The following is a 22,106-nucleotide window of genomic DNA, read 5'->3' on the forward strand; positions in this document are numbered from 1 at the left end:
ATTTTTAGATGAGGGCTCACTATTACTTTTTATATAATATAGATATCTTAACATTTGTTGGATTTAACTGGGGGAGGGAGGAGCAGAACGAAGGGGAGATACTAGATAATGAAACTGACCAAATCATACTGCTATGTTGTTTGCATACAAGAATACGTAACAATGAATCCCACCATTATACAAAATGGTACACACCTGTAATTCCAGCAGCTCAGAGCTGATGCACGAGAATAGCAAGTTCAAAGCCCACCTCAGAAAAAACGAGGCACTAAGCAACTCAGTGAGACTCTGTCTCTAAATAAAATACAAAATAGGGCTGGGGATGTGGCTCAGTGGCCAAGTGCTCCTGAGTTCAATCCCTGGTATCCCCCTTCAGCCCCCAAAAAAGAAAAAAAGTTTTTGGACTTAAAAATAAAGGAATGTAAATTATTTAATATAGATTGGTGAATACAGATGTTTGCACATGTATCTATTAAGAGTAGCAATTTAACCGACAAACTCCTTAACCAGTTAAGAATGCAGGGAAACACAGAAATTATTTAATAGGCAAAGTCCATCCAAGGATCTAATTACGTAGTGCTGGGTCAGACATCACACAAAGATGTGATTCATGCATATCTGCAACTGGTTCTACATCTCCAACGTTCACATTCAGAGACTGCGTGAAGCTCCTCAGAGTTAAACGTGTAAATGATGTGTTAAGTCCATGCTTCGGTGCATCCCCGAAAGCTAATGCTCAGCCTGAATGGCCTCCTTTGAAGCACAACGAAGACACACCTTCTGTTGGTAAGCAGCACTTGGTGTGGACCAAGGTTTCTCTGGCGCAGAGGCCACCCTGATTTAACCTCTAGTCCCAGGCTGACGTTCACTCCGGCTGCTGGACCCGGGTCAGACGGAGGCACTTGGCCCGACTGTGCCAGGCCCACGGACTCCCAAGGAAGAGAGAGTGGTCACGTCCTCCTGTGAGACAGGCTTATGGATGGTGTGAAGGGCAGTGGGGAGGGACGAGGGCCCCACTGGTCACCACACCAGACCAAGAAAACGGACGCCGTGGGGGCCCTTCTGCTATCTCCACAACAAAGCCACGGCAAGCGCATTGCTGGGGACCAACAGAACAAAGGGACAACTCCAGGTCTTTAAGGCTGAAACAGATCAACCGTCAGCCGACTCGGCTTGTTTTTGCAGTGTGTTTCCCTGTGTTGGAAGCAGAGTGAAGGGGTCGTGCAGGAAGCCGTGAGTTCACTCTCACGGGGTTCTCTCATCAAAGCCAGGCAGCCCCAGGGACAGTGGGCAGAACTGGGGGCCTAGCCTCCCCCACGCTGCCCCAGGGAGCAAGCACTGTGCTGGGCTCTGAGCTCCCAGACCTCCCTTCCACCCTGGGAGCTGCACACTGGACCTGACCGACACTCCTCCTGCCCCTCATCTAGATACTGCATTTCTGGTGAACAAGATCCATCTCTTCAAATCAAAAAAATTTAAAAGCAAGTATGTTCTTTGCTTCATTAAAAACATTTGTCTTTTCTGCCCAGACTAGTACTCTACATATTTCAGTGATTCAACGATTTCTTGTTCAAAATAAGATACTTTCGGGAAAATAAGTGAGACTATTATAAAATAAGTAGATACAATCACCAAGCTTAAATCCTAGAAAATACTGCTTTGTACACTGTTGGAGTGACAGGTCTCATATGCATGCCTTACTTGTGATTTTTGGCAGACATAAAATGGCTTTGATTCATCAAAGTTTTTATCTCATATAAATCTCATAAAAAATAGCTGATATTCTTGCATCTTTTCAGATTTTTTTAAAAGAAGATATAAATAGCTTGATATTTAGCTAGAATGCTGGGTGGTCACATTGCCAAGAACTCATAAATCCTCCACTGTAACTGCCATGTTAGATTCACATCAAAGAATCTCACTATGATAACCCAAGACCAAGATGATAGCACAGAAATGAGGACTGCAGGGAGCTCGATCCCAAACTGGACTCTACTTCCTAATCGAGTTGATTCGCACGTCCCCGCACCTCCCAGCCCTCGCCCAGCAGAAGCAACAGCCACTGAAGTGGGCAGGAAACAGTGGCCATCGTCCATGGCAGAAGCTTTTGAAAGACCTGTCCATGTGAGGACCTGGGAGTCCACCGGACTGGATCAGCATTTCCCAGGCGTGCAGTGAGCGAGCTCCCTCAAGTCCAGCCCCCTCACCTGTCCAGGAACATGACGACACCCCCAGGGCTTTATGAAGACCAGAGGACCCACTGCCAGGCTGAGGGCAGCTCTGCAGGGCCTGCTGGACAATACCGCTGGTCCCCGCAAACAGCACTGTTCCCAGGAGCCCGTGAGCTCCACGGCTCTCATGCACAGCCGGGCCGTGCAGTCTTGTCCCTCGACGATCCTCCTTTTGGGGTTCAGTCACTTCCTGCAGCGGTGGCTCTCCAACCTCCCTCCTCAGGATTCTGGGGTGCTGCGGGTACTTCCCGCTTTGCCCCCTGTTCTCTTAGAGGGGGGCGAGGGAAGACGCAGAAGCCATCTGCCCTCTGCACTTGGTTCCAAAACTCACTGTCACAGAAGTTGAGGAAGAGACCCTGCTGCAACTGCCACTCGCAGTACTGACCACTGTGACTCACTGAAACACCTAACTAGCTGAGGCTCCTCTCAGCAGGGGCAGACAGAGTCGGGCTCCAGGGACGCCCGCAGGTCTTCCTGAGCTCCCCACCAGGGTGCACTGGGGCCCTCGGAACCTGCTCCTCCCACAGCTTCCAGGCCGGTCCCTGCACCTCGGGCGGCCAGTGCCACCAACAGGCACACCAGGGTGCTTCTAAGCCGCCGACCACTAGTGACTCAACACCGCAGTTCTTTCTTGGTTCCCTGGTAAGTAGTGGGAAAGAAGAGGGTCAGGGGCTCTGCTGGTGACCCCGGGTCCCGGCTGGCTGGTTACGACTGAGGACTTGCCACGTGGCTGCTGGGCTCCCTCAGAAGCTGCCAGTTCTGGCTTCTTTTAAAACAGTAGGTGACGCTGATCCTCCATCACGGGTCTCCCAACACCCTCCAGGGTTCTCCTGTTTCCAGCTTCTGCAGCCAGGAGGCGACGCCCCAGGTTATGGGCTCCATTCTGGGAGTCACGAGGAAGCAGTGACTCCCGAGTCCTGGCCAGGCCTCTAAACTTGGATCTCAAGATCTCCACAAGAGAGGAGAGGTGGACACACAGGCAGGCGGCCCTGAGGTCTGGAGTCACGCGGAGGCTGCCGCTGGCCCGTGACATTTACACCACCACTGCCACGCCTGCGCACGCCTAGCGCTTCTCTTTCTTCCTGTCCTCTGGAGACCGATTCCCTCTGCACGTAATTTCAGCTGGGCCACACAAATCTGGAAAGAGGAGAGGCGGGGAGGGGAGGCTGCCCGCAGTGCAGAGCCAGTGGGAACCCCCTGAGTGACATCGCCAAGCCCCCGGGGAGGGCGCCAAGCGCTCCATCCCACGAATGGCTGGTGTGAGTGGACGGTCCAGAAACCAGTCGTCACAGCAACGAGGCCAGGGCAGGAGACACGGGGGCCGGCACCAGGGAGAGGCTCAGGGCCCTGCAGGCTCTCAGGGAGGGCCCCGGCCACAGGACCTGCCGCTGACCCCAGCTTCATCAGACCTGCAAGCCAGCACTGCAGTCACACATTCTGTGATCAAATCTAAGTCACAGGCCACCAGAATGGCTACTGCCACCAAGCACACGCTACCAAGGTGAGGAGCACTGGGTACTGGGGATGGCCACACGGAGGTGTGGCACATGTCATGAGGCTGACGCTCCTCTACCACGGGACCTGGCGCATCCCCTGCCGGACATGCTCCCACAAGAAACAGAGTCAAGTCCACAGGACGCGCTTCGCAGACACAGACAGCAGGTTCTCCAGAACTTAAAAAAATAGAAAAACACTCCACTGTCTACCAGCTCATGAGATGAACAGGTCACGGTCCTTACCCACACCCCGGAGGAGCCAGCTGGCCACAGGAGGGTGCACTGCCGCCCTGCCACCCCAGGCAGGAATCTCCAGCCAGGAGGTGGACACGGAGGCCACGTGCCACATGGGCCCATGCTGTGGCACCCTAAAACCAGCAAACACAGCCCCAAAGCAGACCAGACACTGTGGTGGGGTGGGGGACGAGGAGGCACAGCTCTGGGGTGACGGGGCTCCATGGAACTCCATGTGGTGGGGTTTCCTGACCGTGTGCTCATCTGCCCAGTCTCACCAGCCACGCTTACAGTGGGCGAGCGCCTTGCATGTGAGTCCTACCTGGACTCTGCAGGGCGTGGGGCTGTCAGCCGACCAAGTCGTCCTCACGGGCAGCTGGTGGGTAAAGAGAAGCCAGATCCTGAGGACATTTCTAAGCAAGGAGCTGCCTCACTTCACTCTAGTGACCCTGCTGACCCTTCTCCTGGGTTGCCTGGACCTACTGTGGAGAGACCATTCTTGCTACCTAGAAAGAGAAGTTCAGCCAGAGCGGGGTTTGGGCTAAATCCTTTCACCAGCACGAAGGAGTCTTGGGAGCCAAGATTTTGAAGCTAAAAGCTGAATGTGGTCTTCAAAAGTGTACAGAATCAGTCTGGCCCATACCAGGGCTGACAGACAGAATTTGAATAAACTCAGGTTCAGATGCCAACAAATAGCCTGTCGGCATGACTGTACCCCAGGTCCTGTGTGGCACATGTCCCTCCGCCCATCAGTACCACCGTCATGGGTCCAAGTAAGGCCCTTGGATTTTATTTATTCTCTCCCGGCTGACCTGATGAACCTCGCATGTGTGTCAAGGCTGCAGGTATTTTTAGGAACTTCTGCTGGACCTTCCTCTTAAGAAACTGTAGCTGAAGAAACATGCAGGTGCTGAAGATGTGGACTTCTGAGCAGCAACTGCCTCAGGACTTTATTAACCACAGGGCGACCACTGACCCAGGGCATTGCCACCTTGGCCCTCATTAGAAAAGAAGCTTGGGACCTCTGGAGCACAGAGTCTGCACTGGACAGGATGGATAGGCAATTCCTATGCCGTTGCAACTGCAGAGGCACCAATTCAGAAGACCGTGTGCTGGAGAAATTCCCAGGGCAGGGACACACAGGGTGTTCTGAGGGGAACGGGCCGTGGGAGTGAAACCCTCACAGGAAGCGCTGCCTAAAGATGCCCACTGCCGCGCAGCAGCAAGACGAACAGAACTGAAGCGAGAGACTCCCGGGCCACGTCAGCACACCTGGTTCCAACTGGGTGACAGGACAGAGACGCAGAACCCGAGCAGACTGACGAGGACGGCAGCCGTGTGGATCATGCATGTGATTCACCCGGCTGTGTCGGCTCCAGCTGGGCCCTCCTGGCCTGGCCCACTGGGCCCTGACGCTCCTGCACTGCCCGCCCTCACTAGCATGCTCCCGTCCGACCCTGGTCTGGGCAAGACTGAGATTCAGAGTCTGAAGTACACTTCCTAGCAAATGTGCGTTGCTTTTGCACCTACAGGAGTCAGAGCCCTGCGGTCAGAGGGTGGCCAGTGGGACGGCACTTCCAAGGACGGTGTGGGCCCAGCCTGGGAAGCTACGGTGCCGGGAGCCCCAGGAAACACGGCACGGGGGAGGGCTCCAGGGGGCAGCCTGCTGCGCACTCGGCCCTGGCTCTAGGACTGCCTGGGCTTCAAGGGGACTCCAGCGTCCAGACCCTGGCCGAGAGACTCGAGTTAACTGGTGTCACAGGGAACTTTACACGTCAGCCTGCTGGGTCCAGGGCCACCGGGACGGCTGGCCAACATTCCTTCTGTGTGTGTTGGTGACAGGTTTTCAGAGGGAAGAGCGCAGGAGTCAGGGTCTGCCTAGAGAAGACCCTCCCACCCGCGAGGGCAGGCACCTCCCATCCACCTAGCGCCCCAGGGAAGAAGAGCAGAGGGAGGTCCCTGCCACGGGACTCACAGACTCTAGGGACAGGGACGGCACTCACCAGCAGCCTCCCTCCTCAGGGCCGAGCACACTGCCCACTGCTGGGTGTCCAGCCCAAAGACGGAGGACCCTGGGCGTCCCGGCCGACCACGGGACAACCCCTGACAAGTCCCCCGTCCATCTAGACACTGCAGACGCAGCCCGGACCGACAGAGTGAGCCCCCGTGCGGCAGAGCCGGGAACACACAGCCGAGGACTCAGCTTATCTGAGGCTCTGTCCACAGTCTTTTCAAGTAAATATAAAATGATGCCGTCTCTCAGAATCGGCAGACTGACACGATTCGCACTGAAATCTACACAACTGGAATTAGCTACGTTTTCTATTTTTTCAAAATCTCAATTTGAATCCAAAGGTCAACTGATGATCCTTAGAGCTGAATGATCATTCACGATGAAAACTTATTCCAATCACAGCTTGGTTACTCTTCTAAGGCAGAATAGGTGCCTGGAGAGGGCAGGCAGGAAACAGCACGAATGACATTTGTTCTAGTCAAAGGCCACAGTGAAGCTGTCAGGATTCGTCCTGGCAACCGAGGGCTCGGTGGGGACACCAAGCTGAACACCGAGCAGGACTTCGGGCGCCTGCACGTGTCACTGTTGTATTGTTTCACTCATATGCAAAGTAAAAAATATGTATATTTATATTCAAAGAGAAAAGTATTTTCAAATGACCTTTAAAAATGAAAAATTGCCTTACCTCCTCCCTGTGATTTTTAATTGGCATACAGAGAATACTTTGTGTCCTGTAGCCTGTGATTTGGTCGACTTCTGCATTGAACCGGGGATCCTAGGGAGGAAAAAGAAATTCAATTTGATGACTGATCTGTACAAAGACTGATGGGATTTTTCTAATTTATTAGATCAGAGAATCTAACCTTCGACTTAGCTGGCCGAACTGAGTAAAAATGTCACGATGTGGCAGGCAGTCAGTGACGTGAACACTGCCATTCTTTGACAAAGATGAATCCGAGACTTTTTTTTTTTAGCAACTAGTGTTTATGAGAAACCAACAACGACCAAACAAAAAACAAAACAAAAAAACCAAACCGAGACTTTTAAAAAGAAAGGAAATTAAAAGTACTATTTAGAGAATCTCACATTCAGGAAAAAATTGGTGGCTGTCACCTCTGTGACACAATCTGCCGGTCCCTGCTGTCTCGCGGCCTGGTTTTGCTGTGCCATCCAGAGAGCACAACTCTGGAACGCCCCTGGGACCGGCGGCCTCAGAGCCTGCACCGACCTCCCCTGCGGAGGCCACTCCCCAGCTTGCCTTCGGGGCCTCTACCTCAAGGGCTCACGAGAATCTAACTTTCTGTGTGTGCAAAAGGGTGCATGGATGGACTTGTACGACTCTCTTTCCCTTTCTACAAAGCACGTGGTGCACATCTAAGAACCACAGAGGACCTTCGTGGGGGTGTGGAAGTGCTGAATGTGGTTACGGATGGAGACTCGAGGGCAATTTCTCCACTAGGCTTTAGAGTAGGAAGACCTAAAATTAGGCTGCAGACTCCAGGAGGGATTCACTATCAAATGACTCTGCCGCTATCCAGTGTGATCAGGAAGGAAACCCACAGACACCGGGCTTGAGTGAGACCAGAAGGAAGCAGACGTGCAGACCCTCCGAGGGCCCCGCTCCCTCCGCACAGCCCTGGAAGGGCTCCCGATCTCTGCACCTGGAATTCCCTCCCTGGAACGTGGCCGGCCCACCTGGGAAAACCTCACCCTTTGAAGGTCACATCTGTGTATTAATCTGAAGTCAGGCACAGACAGAGCTGTGGTGGGTAGGCCACTGCATGAGCGTGCGCCAAATGGGGTCAGAAATGAGGCCAGTTCTCCTCTGAGAGGCCACACTTGGCTTTAAAAATGATTTCAAAAGAAAAGTTATAAAATGACAGAATACTATAAACACTTACTTCATTTTTGCCTTTTTCCCCAAACATGCTCAAGATTATATTAACTAAGATACACAAAAGCCTTAGCTAAATATTTCCTAAAAATAGTTCCTATTTATCTTTAGATCTTTAGGTATCTTTCAACTGCAAGGGAAAGGAGAGGAGACAGGATCCTGAGACGGACGAATCACAGAAGTGAGGAGCGAGTGACGAGGAGCAAGTCATTCTACAAACTTAGAAATAAGAAGGATAAAAATGCACCTTCTGTAGCTAATTTTAAACAAACATTAGAATTGTGAGACCAATTTACAAAGCAGAGGACTTGACCAGTGGAGGCCTTGGACTGTGAAATCAGGAGGATGGCGTGGCTTCTTGGTGTCACGGTGACGTTCACCTCAGTGGCAATCCTGGAGGCTGCCCTTCAAGGAGGAGGGTGGGATAAACACACCCCTCAAATGCATTCTACCTGAAGGTCCAGATTCCTGGTACTACAAGGAAAAGTGTCCTTCACCAATGAGGTCAGCACAGAGGGACCCACACAGAGGAGCGCTCACTCCTCCAGGCCAGGAAACAAAGGAAAAATGGAACTCTGCTACCCTGGGATGACAGCGGCTGCCAGCTGTGAGAGCATGCTGTGGGGAGACCCCCGCTGGGTGTCCCCCTCAGCAGGCTGCACACTCACAGGTACTGGACGTGCCCTCCCGAGAAGACCACCACCATCCCAGACGAAGCTGCAGCCGAGGCAGAGGGAGACGCGTGCCCACCTCACAGCAATAAGCTTTGTGCCCGGGATGCTCCTGTCTTGGAGAAGCAGGTGCTGCCCACGGAGAAGACCTGAGAGACCTCCAACCTCCGTGGCTGGAACTTGTAAACTAAAGAGAGATGCTGGTTGAGGGCGAAGCAGGAGTAAGCAAGGGTGGCAGAAGCAGGAGTGGCCAGTCCCCTTGGACATGCAAGGGCCAAGCACTGAGCGGACAAGCAACGTGGCCTGCTGAGGGCAGGGAAGGGCCTGTGGACAGCGACACTCAGCGAGGGCAGGGCAGGCCACTCCTGGGGAGCGCGGATCACACCCCGTGTGGGTGGCTCCTGAGGCCAGTTCAGAACCGGAGCTCACCCTCCCCAACAAATAATAAGACGGAGCCTGGCAGGATCAAATGATGTGCCCCAATTCCACCTCCCGCCAGAAGCCCAAAGGCCCTGCACGGCAGGCACCCAGTGTGTACCCACAGTCACAACCCCCCGAGGACAGGAAAACCCACCCCACGGAAAGAGAAGGAGTCGACAGAAATGGCCCCGATGGCCAATGCTGGACCTAACAGGCGAGGCTTTACAGCACCTTGACAAACAGACGTAAGGACTTAGGAGAAACCGGGTGCAATCAGGCACAGGGGACTCTGCAACGAAAGGGAACAGCGACGTGGGAATTCTAGAACCGAAAAACTGTAAAACGAAAGGTTCGCTGATGAATCAGCAGACTGGAGATGGGGGAAAACAGGGTCCAAGAGCTGACCGCGGTCCAGCGGGAGGCACTGTTCAGAGGACTAGCGGATGAGACCCGGAAGGTGCTGGTCTTGTGCTTCCAGGACATACATGACCGGAGTCCCAAAGAGAAGGCCGTCAAAGGGCATCCGATCATGATGGGGATTCCCAAAGCTGGGAAAGCCGTCAGCTTATTCTCCCAGTGAGAAAACAATCCACGGGGGAAGCACATAGGTGCAGACGGAGGACAACTGGACGCCCCCGAGAAAACTGAAGTGCAGGAACAAATAGGAAACCCATTTAAAGTGCTGACAGAAAACCGCCCTCAGCTGAGAATCGTGGTGCAGTGAAAATGTCCTTCAAAAACGCAAACAGCAGCATTTCCAGATAAACCAACCTGCCTCTGTCACCACCAGATACCAGACGTTCCAAGAGGGGCTCTCCACCTGAAGGGCAGCGGGCAGGGACTGCAGAGGGCAGAGCGAGGAGCTGGCTGGTGCAGGAGGTGATGTCTAAGAACGAGGGAGCCGCAGCTTCCTCCGTGGAGCAGGAGGTACCAGACAGAGAAAAGGAGAGGAAATCACGCGCCCCCGCGCCGGGCTGAAGCTGGAGGCCTAATGGGGTAAGCAGAGGCCCAGGAATGTGGTGCAGGTGCACACTGTACTTTATGTCTTCTCCCAGTTGTCTCCTGACACACCCACAGCCACGAGCAGGGGCCAGAGCCGTGAGCACGTCTGGCGCCGCCATCTTGGTTTCTAAACACCACTCCCTGCACCAAAGGAACCAGGTCCCCTGAGAAAAAGGACAGTTCTAGGGCTGCAGAGGGAAGAACAGACAGGCTCAAACATCTGGATAAGCAGAAAGTGGGGGAACACCCAAAAGATGGCTCAGAAGGAGAGAGAAGTCAGCAGATCCCATACGCGCTGAGCACCAGGACAGACAAAGGGACAGCAGGTCGAGTTCAGAAGAAGCCGTGAGCCACACTGAGTGAGCCATGAAGGGAGGAGGCAGCGCTTTCTTACGCCAGAAGCTAGGAATGAACCAGAAGGCAAATGGAGGCCAACGCGTAACCGCAGGCCAGATTCGAGGTCACGGGCACCAGGGTGAACCCCAGAGACAAACCTGGCACAGACCTCCTTCTAAAACTGATGTGATTTCCCTGGAAACAGTTGTATTTTTTATATTTGTGACAAGCCACTTCCAACCAGACCTGAGTCCCTGCTGACAAGATGACTTAGTGGGGTGTGGGGTGAGTAGAGAGCCGTCCAGAGCTTCAGCCTGGGGCCGAGCACCAGGAAAGCAGCGAGGTGGTGCTGGCGTCGAGCACTCAGCCTGGCCCCGACTGCGGGGAGGAAGGAGGGCCTGGGACTGCAGCGCCCAGGGCCAAGGATTTCATCAGTCTTGCCTGATTAGACGAAGCCTCAGCAAGAACTGGGACGAGCTGGGAGCTTGCGGCTGGGGTTTGTGCAGGGGGGAGCCGGCCTGCGGCCACCTCTCCCACCTGGCTGCTGCTCAGGTGCAGCCTCTGTAACAGAACTCCCCCCAGGTGGAGAGCTGCCCTGGGTCCATGAGCCGCTGCAGCGACCACCGAGCCCAAGGGGCCGTGGGCAGCTCTAAGCTGCGGCCAGCTGGAGGGAGGGCAGGGAGCTGTGGACCCACTGAGGAGGTACCCGGAGTCAGGCAGGGTCCCCGCCAACTGCAGAAAGCGTGGGAATTGAGAGGGACAGCAGAACCCGCTGGTGCTGGAGAACCAAGCAGGGTCCTGATATCAACCTCTGTGGCCCAGCCGCAGTCTGCACGAAGGGCGTCCCACAGAGCTGCTGCCCGTACCCCTCTGAGTGTCTCAGGAGAGAAAATGGAGAGGCTGAGCACTGCTCTGGACTGACAGGTGACCAAAGAGACACCACGACCCTGGATCCTGGTCAAGGTCCAGCTGAGAAGGAGACGTAACTCCTCGTGGGTGATCCACAAGTGGGACCCTGGGGTCAGGAGCTGGGCGGCTCCGGCTCCTCGGGTGCACCTGCTCTCAGCACCTGGCGAGCCTCTTCTATGCCGTGACACTCTCTCGTCTTCTCACTGACCGGAGCTCTAAGGTCTTCTTCCTACAGCTGGGCCCTGCATGCCCCTGGGCTGCCCGGCTGATGGGTGAGTGGGGACAGTGTGCACCTGTGGTCTCTGCAGCTGGACTAAGTGGTGGATCTGGTCTTACATGTCTATGACCTGTGTCATTCTGTCAGTAATATAATTGCTGCATTTACAAATCTGTGTCATTTTGTATCATTTTCTATTATGGGCTTGAAAAAGTGAATCAAATATTGATAATTTCTTACAATTAATCTGAGATTATGTTCTTGATTCTTGCCTTCAAGCTGAGCACTATTCTATTTCATGGTCACTTCTTGCTTTTCCATGGCTATGTCACAACCTTTCAAAGGTCCTGTGGTCAAGTAAGTACAAGGAATATGGCTACAGAGCACCACCCCTTTTACAGCTGCAAGTCAACAGAAGGAGGGCTCAGAACACCTGAGAATGCATCATTCATATTCTGATGACTTTCACAGACTATGAGACTGGCTGGATGTGGTGACACATGACAGTAATCCCAGCAGCTTGGGAGGCTGAGACAGGAGGATCACAAGTTCAAGAACAGACTCAGCAACTTAGCAAGACCTGGTCTCAAAATAAAAAGTGAAGAGGGCTGGGGAAGTAGGTCAATGGCACAGCTCCCCTGGGTTCAGTCCCCAGGAAGGAAGGAAGGAAGGAAGGAAGGAAGGAAGGAAGGAAGGAAAGCTACGGGATGGTATTTTGATTATTCAAGTCATGGTGAGGCTGAGGGACTTCCTGTGCCTGGGAAACTAGAACAGACCCAGCCCCACAGCTCAGTATGAGCCTCTTGCCTGCTACAGCTTCTGTGAGCCACGGCACACATGGGTCGAGGGCACTGAGGGTAAAGTCCACAGACCTGTTAGAAGGCAGCACCACTATTAACCACTATTAACCACATTAACAGAGCAGCAGGAGTCCGCAGGGGTCCTCAGAGTGTGGCAGCAGGGAGCTGGCACCCCCTCACCCCGCCCCAGGGCTGCACCACCTCATAAGCATGCAGTGTCAACCAAGATGCCCTGCTTAGAAAGCATTCATAACAGGGAAATGGGAAATCTGAAGACTCTGAAGAGTGTAATCTGTAAATCCATAAAGGCCTGTGAATCGCTGTAGCAAAATCAGAACTATCAGATCTTTCCACTGAAATACCTTAGAGCAAAAATCTCCATATTCAAAAAGACATTCATAACTTTATTTGTTAAAAAAAAAAAGAGGGTGGAAGGAGAGAAATCATTCTGTTATCAAGGGGGCCTGAAGGAGGGATATGACTGAAGGGATGAGCAAAGCCCAGGGTGGGTGGGTTGGCAGTGTCTGCACCTGTCACCTCAGAACCTCAGAAGGACCTGAGTTCACGCACGTGGGGACGGCACAGACCAGGACGAGTGTGACAAGGCGAAGAGGAACGCGTCCCCTCACGCTCTGTGAAGGAAGGATAGGCCAGTCCCCTCAGCCCCGTCTCCAGGGACCCCGGGAGGTGCTGAGGTGCTCAGGCATTCAAAAGGCAGGACCGCCCCCGCCCCTGGCCCTCCGCGGCCGCCCTGCCCTGGTACCTCGTAGGCATCCTTGATGTTCAGGGGCTCGCCCAGCGCGGCCACGTGCCCCACGATGCCTTTGTTCCACTCCAGGCGGATGCAGCTGTTGGAGGCCTCCTCCAGCGTCGTCCCCTCCGCGACATCGAAGAGCCGGCTGACCAGGAACTTGTCGTTGGAGCTGTCCTCGCACACGAGGAACAGGGAGTAGCGGTCAGCCGCGATGAGCCCGTGGATGTGCAGGAAGATCTTGTGGCACAGGGCCGTGACGTCCAGGTGGCTGGAAATGTCCTTCACTAACTCCAGGAGCCTGGAGCACTGGTCCCCTTCGTCACTGTCGAAGCGTGGAGGGGTGAGAGGCATCTGCTCCTGCTTCCCTGCGTCGGACAGGAAGCTCACGGCGCCCTCGGAGTCCTTGACGAGGATGGGTCTCAGGGGCCTGTCGAACTCCGAGGCAGAGATCTTCCTGGCTGGTGTCCCAGGGGCACTGCTGTCTGCGCGGGGACTGGGCGGCAAGGGGCACGAGCAAGACTCGGGGTGGCCTCGGATGCCGTCCCTGCACACGGGGATGGTGTGCACTCTCTCAGCAAACCATGCGTTGACCATTTCCCTGCAGGAAGCACAGGCACACGTAAGGCGGGGGGTGGGCAGTGCCTGGAGGACTCCCAGCGCGGGGAGCAGGCACTCGCTGTCCTGCACCCGGGGAAGAAGTGACTTGAGCCCTGGAGGCAAGCAGGCAGTGTCCACCAACTTAAAGGCCCTGCCCCTCACCCCGGGGCCTGCCCACATGTGCAAAGTGCAAGGCAGGCACCTGGCACTGTCTGCACAAGGAGGGGAAGTGGCTACCTGATGCCCTGGCTGGAGGCTGACTGGTCACCCAGTGGGCGCCCACCTGCCCAATCTCCACAGGCGACAGAACATGTTCTTAGCACGTGCTTAGAGTGTGCTTGGCATGCTCAAGGCCCAGGCTCACGTGAACACGTCGGACACAAGGGAAAAAGTAGCAGGTGGGAGTCGAGAAGGAGGCTCTGACCAGGTGGTCACTGCTATGCCCGGGACACACTGCTACTTTCCCTCCTCTTTCTGGACTCCAGGGGACTCAGAAGAACATCCCACTACAGACACAGAAGCAAACATCATCACTTATTTAGACCTGGAGAGGCCGATGCTGACAGCCCTCTTTCTAAATCCCGAGGCTGACTTCAGTGGCTGAGCTGACCCGTTCTACAGCTGCCCTGCAGAGCCGGACCAAAGCCCAGTCTCCTGGTGGATGCATGTTCCAGGGGCACCAACGCCAGCCACCAAGGCGGCCCCAGAACCCACCAAGCTGGAGAGCCAAGATCAGCTGTGCGCAGAGGAGGACGCGGGGGAACGGCCAGCCCCGCACCCGCTCTGCACAGGAGCCCCGCCCTCAGACACTCTTCACCTGCACTGCACCACTGTCCCCAAGCATCAGAGACGGGGACTCCTGGGGATGGCGTCCAGATGACTATGGTGCTCTGAAACTGGGCCATGGTTGTAAACTGAGAGCAATGTATGAAGGGGACATGTGATGAGCACCCGAGAGCCGGTCCCAGGTCACCGGGCCCAGCACAGAGCGGTGCAGGGTGCGGGCTGAGTTCTCAGCCTGGCTGGGTGTCCTGTCCTGTCCTCGCCCTGGCCACTCCAGCCATCCTATATTGGCCGCTTCTAGCTGAAATCACTGGCTGATAGACAACCAAGAAAAGGTAGTTCCAGGTTCCCACAGCAAACCAAGAGCCCCAGGCCACCACGTGACCAGTGTCATCACCAAGAGCACAGCCACCCACGCTGCGATCCTGACGTGATAACCAGGGCTTTTCAAAGTTCTTGGATTAATAAGTCGTAGTAAAGCTAGAGCATAACATTTCTCCTTAAATCAAGCTCTTTCATTGGCTCCCCAAACCACATCGTATAATAGACTCCACAGCTGGGGGTGGGGGTCACCTGCCATCTTCTCACCAAAGAGAAAAGTGTCAACTGCTGGAAGTCCCTGGGCTTTCCCTTGGCATCTTCCCCTGGGAGCCTCAGGGTCATCCTTGATAAACTGGGAACTGCTAACCGTCCCAACCCCTCACCAAGTTCAAGGTTCTGAGCCCCTCAATCAAGATGTCCAGGCCAGCAAGCAGGGTGACCCTAGCTCAGCCATGAGGCTGCAGACCTGAGGGCTGGACAAGCACAGCTCTCTGGAGGTCCAGCTCTGTGGTGGTGACTCGGCTGCTGTGCCAGCTGGCCACGGAGACCCCACGCAGCCTCACGGTCAACGGGCCAGGAGGCGGCCCCCAGCAGGCGACCCACTCAGCCTCCAAGCGTGGGAACCCTTTCAAACGCCTTCCCAGAAGTCAACGTCAAAGCTAAGCAGAGAGCACAGGGTCACCACCTGTGAGGGTCGGCCATCCCCACGCCCCACTCGCTCCCTGGAGGCGGAGGGCTGGGTAAGGGGCAGCACTGTTCATTCACTCCTGAGGCTCAGCCAAGAGAATCAGGGCTCAGGAGCCCCAAGCAGGGCGGACTGGCGTGGTCGTATAGGCTTTCCAACACACCACGAGCACCCAGGGGCTCGCCACAGCAGGTGCTGGGAATGCCCTTCTGTAGACCCTCCAATTGGAGGGGAGGGAGCTCTTCTTTTAAAGAAGTGGTATTTAAGTCACTCATGCGAGGTACTTCGCCCTTTGCTACAAGCACTGGTGATACATAGTGATTCTGAGTATAAGCTGGTCTTCACTAACTGCCCTGCAAACCTGGGAGCCATCAGAGAGCACAGCGGCTTGAAGTCCGCCGGCTGACGCAGCTTTCACAGGCTCTTCAAAAAGGACAACGGGCCCTGGACACTCAAGGCAAGCCCTGGCCAGGGGCAATGCAATGAAAATCCATGCCACAGCTTTGTCACCCACGCCCAGAGCCTGGTGTTGAGCGCCCTGTGAAGGTGTCCCTCCTCCACACTCTGCTGTATGCCCGTCCCTTGCTCCTTGTGCTACAGCACCACACCCTGTCTCCCACCTACCAACGAGCTGCACCCCACAGCTGTTTCCCCACTTTTTGAAGACGTCCTGGGCTAACCAGGGAAACCTGAAGTCCTGGAAGTCGACCTTGGGGGAGCTCGGCCACAGTACAGGTCATGAGGAACCCTTTCCCACGGGAGCACAACCTCCCAAAGACGCATGCCCAGTCCAGGTGGGGAAGAACCCACCCGCAGGTGTCCTGTGGTGATTGAGACCTTGAGTCTCGAATCTTTTCCAACGATGGGTCTGATCCGATCTGAGGGCTCATCCTGCCATTCCACTCCAGGACGACTCTAGCAGCCCAGCCTGCTCATGGGGCAAGGGCTGAGTACAAATACCAGCACCCCAGGAGCTCACCGGTCTCTTCCCGAGGCCTCCCAGGGCACAGCAGCACGGCATCCTTCAGGATCAGAGCCTGGGTGCAGAACCGGGAAGCCGGCAGGTACCCACACTAGTGCCCCAAGCTGGACACACAGATGACTCGGCCAATTGTGGCTGATAACACAGGATCAAGGGAATCCCAGGGATGGGAAGCTTGAGTGTTTTCCACAAAGAATGTGTCAAGAGTACACACAGGAAGGAAAAAAGTGCTCCCCGTGGCCGCCTCCGTGCCCCACTTTCAAAGTACATGAAAAGGGTCTGTGTTCTTAAAATGACGGAATCAGTCAATTAATGACCAGATGAAATGATGGCCAGCAGCAATGACTCCATGGTGCTGACACAGACGTAGGTTGTGCACACTGGGCTTGCTTCATCTTGGACACTGGTCAGTAATGACTTTGAAACAGTGAAGGGCCCACAGGGCACCCCCTGAGGGAAGAAGCAAAGCATGCCCCCGGCCAAGTCCTCAGTTTAAATCAGATTATTATGACCCTGTCACAGAAAGGAAGGCCACAGCATGCAGTCCATGTTTTAGGAACTGTCCACGAATCTGGACAACTCAGTACCTGCTGATGCCGACGCTAGAGGCCTCAGGGAGAAGCACCAAGTAAAGCCCACTGACGACCCGGGAGGCCCATGCCACAGCGGCTCAGATGCAACCCGCCACCAAGAACAGGCCACATGCCACACACAGGATGACTACTCACACACGTGCACATGCACACGCCTGCACACACAGGCATTCCTGTGAACACACTTGCACAAGCACACACATGCACACAAAAGTGCGCACACCCATGTACACACACATGGGCACACACATGCATGCACAGGCACACCTATTAACACACACAAGTGCACATGCCCATGTGCCACACACATGCACACACAAGTGCACACACGAGAAAATACATGCAAAGCACACTGTGAACACACTTGCACAACCACACACATGCACACAAAAGTGCACAAACATGAGCAAACTCATGCATGCCCAGGCACCTGTGAACATGTTTGCACAAGTACACACATGCACACACAAGTGCACACATGCATGCACATGCACGCCTGTGAACATACACACAAGTGCTCATGCTCACGTGCACACACATGCACACACAAGTGCACACGCCCATGTGCACACACATGAGCAAACAAATGCATGCCCAGGCACACCTGTGAATACACTTGCACAAGCACACACATGCACACACAAGTGCATACATATGCATGCCCAGGCATGCCTGTGAACATACACACAAGTGCACATGCCTACATGCACACTCATGGGTATATACACGCATGCACAGACACAACTGTGAACACACACATGCACACACAAGTGCACACACCCACATGTACACACATGGGCACACACAGGCATGCCTGTAAACACACACACACACAACACACACACACACACACAGTGTTCATAAGGGACCCCATTAGCAGTAACTAGTTTCTACCAAAGTCAAACTGTTTGTGCATCTTAAAATAAGCATCTTGGAAAAGACAGAAATGTCTTAAAGTACACTCAATATTCCAGAGGTCTCTAAAGGGAAAAATACTGGAAATGTTTTGTCTAAGTTTTATAAAATATTTCTTGGCTTCTAGAAAAGCAGGAAAAGAAAAGAAAAAAATTACAGGGCAAAGAAATTCTAACACAAACCTAATAACCCTGGTGAATCAAAAATATAATTAGATGGAACCCACTAATTAGATGGCACTAGTTTAATGTGCCTGTACCTTTGCCTAAAATAATGCAGCAGAGGATAAAAATTCTTTGAAAATATCCTGTACTTAGGGTATTTTTGCTCTAATACTAAAAATACAATTGTAATGGCCCCGTACCTGAGTGTTCAGCCACTCTATTTTAAGCTGTCATTTGAGATTTCCCACTTTTACACTCTAAAATTACAAGTGGAGTTGGAGCCCGCTCGGGCAACGTCTCCAGGCACATCCTTCAGCAGCGTGCACCTGGGAGACCCGGAAGAAGCCAGCTCCTGACTGGGTTCCCAGTGACGTGGGTCCACAAGCCTGTGCTTCTGCCCCAGGAAGGCACCTTGAAGTCAGCCCAGCACGGGGACAGGTGCACACTGCCACCACAGACCACTTCTCTCCAAGCAGTGACTCTGGCCATGTTATCTGCACTCTGTGAAATGCAGTCACCGGCACCTCCCCAGGGGTCCTTAAAGTGCTAAGGATGACAATGCCCACGAGTGCCAGCACAGAGTCAGCCGGCAGTGCTGGCCCCAGGACGCACACGGGAGGTGCCAGCACAGCTAGGGCAGCCTGGCTGTCAATCAGCATCTGATTAGCCTGCTCGGGGACGCCACCAGGGCTTCCTTCAAGCCCTAACTTAAAAGCACCACGTGTTGAGAACCCTTCATACAGAAGAAAAAGGTTGTTTCTTCAAATTAAAACTGAGAAAACAAGGACCCTCCACACAGGTCACTGCGCTTCTCCGTGACGTCGTTTTCTGATCAGGAGCTGAAACACAATGCCAGAAAGCAACACGTTTTTCTTATGTTAATTTTTTTACAGAAATAAGTTAGACATTTGGGGACTTCTCTCCTCGACACCAAAGTGAGGAAATACAATAACCGCCTGCGGCACTGACAGCCACGGCCATGTCCCAGGAGGAATTCTACCCCACAGCCTTTCCATCTGGACAGGAGGGCATGGACACTGCCACAGGTGCCTGGAGACCCACCCTGTGGCTTCCTGGGGAACTCCCAGGCAGGCGAAGACACCAGCCTCAGGGTGCACAGCACCAGGCCTGTGCGGCTCTGGGGAGAGATCCCAGGGGGTCTCCGACAAGACGGCACAGGCTGCGGGCCCCAGATCACCCAGAAGGACGTCCTCGGTCTGCAGGTGCACCACCAAAATGCCCCCCACTCCTTTCTCATGAGGGCCCCCTCAGGCCTGGGACCCAAACTGCAGAGGAATTAGGTTTTCTGACCATAAAGGACAGTTGTGTGCAAATCTCCTAACATCATCCATAGGGAAACAGAAAAATAACCCACGTAAGACAGGTTGGCTATTTTTCTGGCTCTTGGATCTGTATTCTACTCGTTTTCTTTATGTTGTTTGCGTGATTGACCTGGATCCACTACTCAAATTTGGGAAAACCACTTCCAAGACGGAGAAGGTGGTGCTCTGCTCTCCCAGTGAGGGTCAAGAGCTGAGGTCGAAGGCCGTTCTAAAGCGCATTGAGGGCCTTCCCATCTGACTCCTGCCCTCTCTCCACTGTGAAGCCGAGGTTTGCTAATCTGGGCCAGGGCAGAGCTCATCTAGTGGCCAAGCTGGGAGCACAGTGTGGGTCATGTGCCCATCAGACCCCAGCTGCTCACACAAGCCCACTGGGCTCTCTTCAGACCACGGATAAAGATTCACCCAACAACGAGAAAGACTCTGAAGGTCGTCCATCTCCCTTCCACTGTTCTCATTCCCATTTACCAGAAGGAGCACGTGCCACCAAAGCTGATGACTGTTCTGCAGGTGCCATCGATTCCCAAAGCAAAACACAGCAAGTCACCAAAGAGCAAGTCACGCTGACAGGTAAGGGGAGGGAAGGGAGTATGCACGGTTCCCCTGACTCCTGGGCCCCCGTGGAGAAGGCCACCTGCCATCCTCTCTGATTCCAGAGAGTGAACCCGAGGCTGGTCCTTCTCCGAGGAGGGTGGTTATGGGGTTGCAGCTGAACTCTGTCCAGTCTCAGGCTCTTACTCACCAGAAACAGAAACTAAGTCTACAGCTTCAGGAGAGGGGCTCCCAAGCAAGCAGCGGAGCCAGGCCTCGGGGTGTCTGGAAACGCGGAGGGCAGATGCGCTGTCACCATCACTCAGGCGCTGCTGGCATTTAGCCGGCAGGTCCCAGGGGCTAAAAGTCCCACAGGGTGCCAGACGGCCCATCGGGACACAAGCGACACTGTCCAATGCCAACTCCTACTTCTGAGAAGCATGGCTTAGACGAACAGAGGGTGGGCTCACTGTTCCTGGGCATCAAACAGACGCCTGACCCTCCAAGGCTCTGCACTGGTGTCCGAGGGAGCGGTTTCCTGGGTCTGGCTGGGACGGAAGTGAAGGCTCTGCCTGAAGTGGCTTAGTATTTCAAGATTTCTCCAGCTGAGAAAACATCTGAGCGGCCTACTGGGACCAAATGGAAACCACACGCAGAACCACTCACACGGGTTTAGGCTCACTGTCCAGTGAAGGTGGAAGGGACACAGGCTTTGTCATGCGTGGTCACAGTCACATGGCATGAAGTCTACCACAGCTGAAAGAAAACATGATGACACACAGCAAATATGGGCATAGATCTTCTCTGCAGTTTAGATCCAGGAGAGGGCAGGCTGGGTCGGCCTTTCTCAGCCCAGGTGCTGAGTTCAAGACAAGGGCATTTTGAAGACCTATGAATCTTTTGTAAAAAATGTTTTACTTTTGTGTTTTCAAACTGATCACAATTACAACAAGAACAGGTGGAAGAGCATGCCTTAAATTATTAGAGTGACCACAAATAAAATGGCCCTGCAATCTTGGCACACAGATTGACATTTGTGTTCATAAAAAAGCAAAGCAGGTGAGCTTGTTGTGCAAATGTTTCCCACCGAGTAAAACCCAAGAGCTGGTCTGCTATGCTGCAGGAGGAAAAGTCCCAATCTGTCCATAGACCCAGCGAGAGAGCCAAGTCTTCTCAGGGCCACTGCAGCAAAGGCCCGGCCCTGGGCTGGGCCACACTAACCCTGCAAGGGAAGCGACGCATCTGCATCAGCTGTGGTTTTATTATTTTGTTCAAGATTAAACTAAAATTTATTTTGGTATTACAGTTGCACAAATTCTATAACTATGACTAAATCATGCCTACTTTTATTTATTCTAGGAATTTCACATGCAACTCACAGTAAAATAAAAGGAAGTAAGCCCTAGATATGGAAGACATCTAGAACTTGTGGGCCTTCCCACATCACTTTCTTCTGAGAATTCTGACCCCACCCCTGATGGACAGACCACACTACAGGCGACCTGCCTGGCCCAGAGTGAGCAGATGACCCAAGCAAGGCCAGGGTAATTTGGGGAGTATTGATATGAATAAAAATATATCTCCAATACCAGAGGCTCAATGCTCACCTAAGCTACCAGGAAGAAACCTTCCCGGCACCTGCAGAAATCAACAGAACAGGCCAACACAGTGCAGGCCACAGAGGGATGGACCAAGAATAGAGAGGGCAGACAGCACATGGAGAGATAAGAGCACAAACACAGACAGACGGACAGACAGACAGGGGATGGGTGGAAGGAAGGGCAGACAGATGGATGAACAGAGACATAGATAGGATAGAGGGTGGGTGGAGGGAAAGGCGGATGGATGAAGAGAGCAACACAGACAGGACAGATTGTGGGTATAGGGAAGGGCAGATGGATGGATAGATAGACAGACAGGACAGATGATGGGTGGAGGAAAGAGCAGGATGGACAGACAGACAGGACAGATGGTGGGTGGAGGGAAGGGAAGACGGATGGATGGATAGACAGACAGACAGTACAGATGGTGGGTAGAGGGAAGGGAAGACGAATGGATGCATAAGCAGACAGACAGACAGGACAGATGGTGGGTGTAGGGAAGAACAGATGATGGATGGATGGATAGATAGACAGGACAGATGGTGGGTGGAGGAAAGAGCAGATGATGGGTGGATGGATAGATAGACATCGACAGTCAGGACAGATGGTGGATGGA

General features: G+C 53.7%; 1 protein-coding gene across 5 annotated transcripts in view; it reads right to left on the bottom strand.

The window, feature by feature from the left end:
• Positions 1-22,106, bottom strand: part of Pde5a (phosphodiesterase 5A) — an 89,699-nt gene that overhangs the window by 60,011 nt on the left and 7,582 nt on the right. For 3 of the 5 annotated variants that reach the window (XM_048813926.1, XM_048813928.1, XM_048813929.1), the window contains exons 1-3: positions 16,175-16,198; positions 12,988-13,576; positions 6,661-6,750 (exon numbers count right to left, since the gene is read on the bottom strand). In XM_048813926.1, the coding sequence (XP_048669883.1) occupies positions 6,661-6,750; positions 12,988-13,572 (675 nt within the window). In that variant the 5' untranslated portion in view covers positions 13,573-13,576; positions 16,175-16,198. Of the gene's footprint in view, positions 1-6,660; positions 6,751-12,987; positions 13,577-16,174; positions 16,199-22,106 lie in introns of those variants that run through there. The other 2 variants (XM_015507288.2, XM_048813927.1) reach the window with 1 other exon arrangement.

This window comes from Marmota marmota, unplaced genomic scaffold (genome assembly GCF_001458135.2).
Source record: "Marmota marmota marmota unplaced genomic scaffold, marMar, whole genome shotgun sequence".
NCBI classification, from domain to species: Eukaryota; Metazoa; Chordata; class Mammalia; order Rodentia; family Sciuridae; genus Marmota; species Marmota marmota.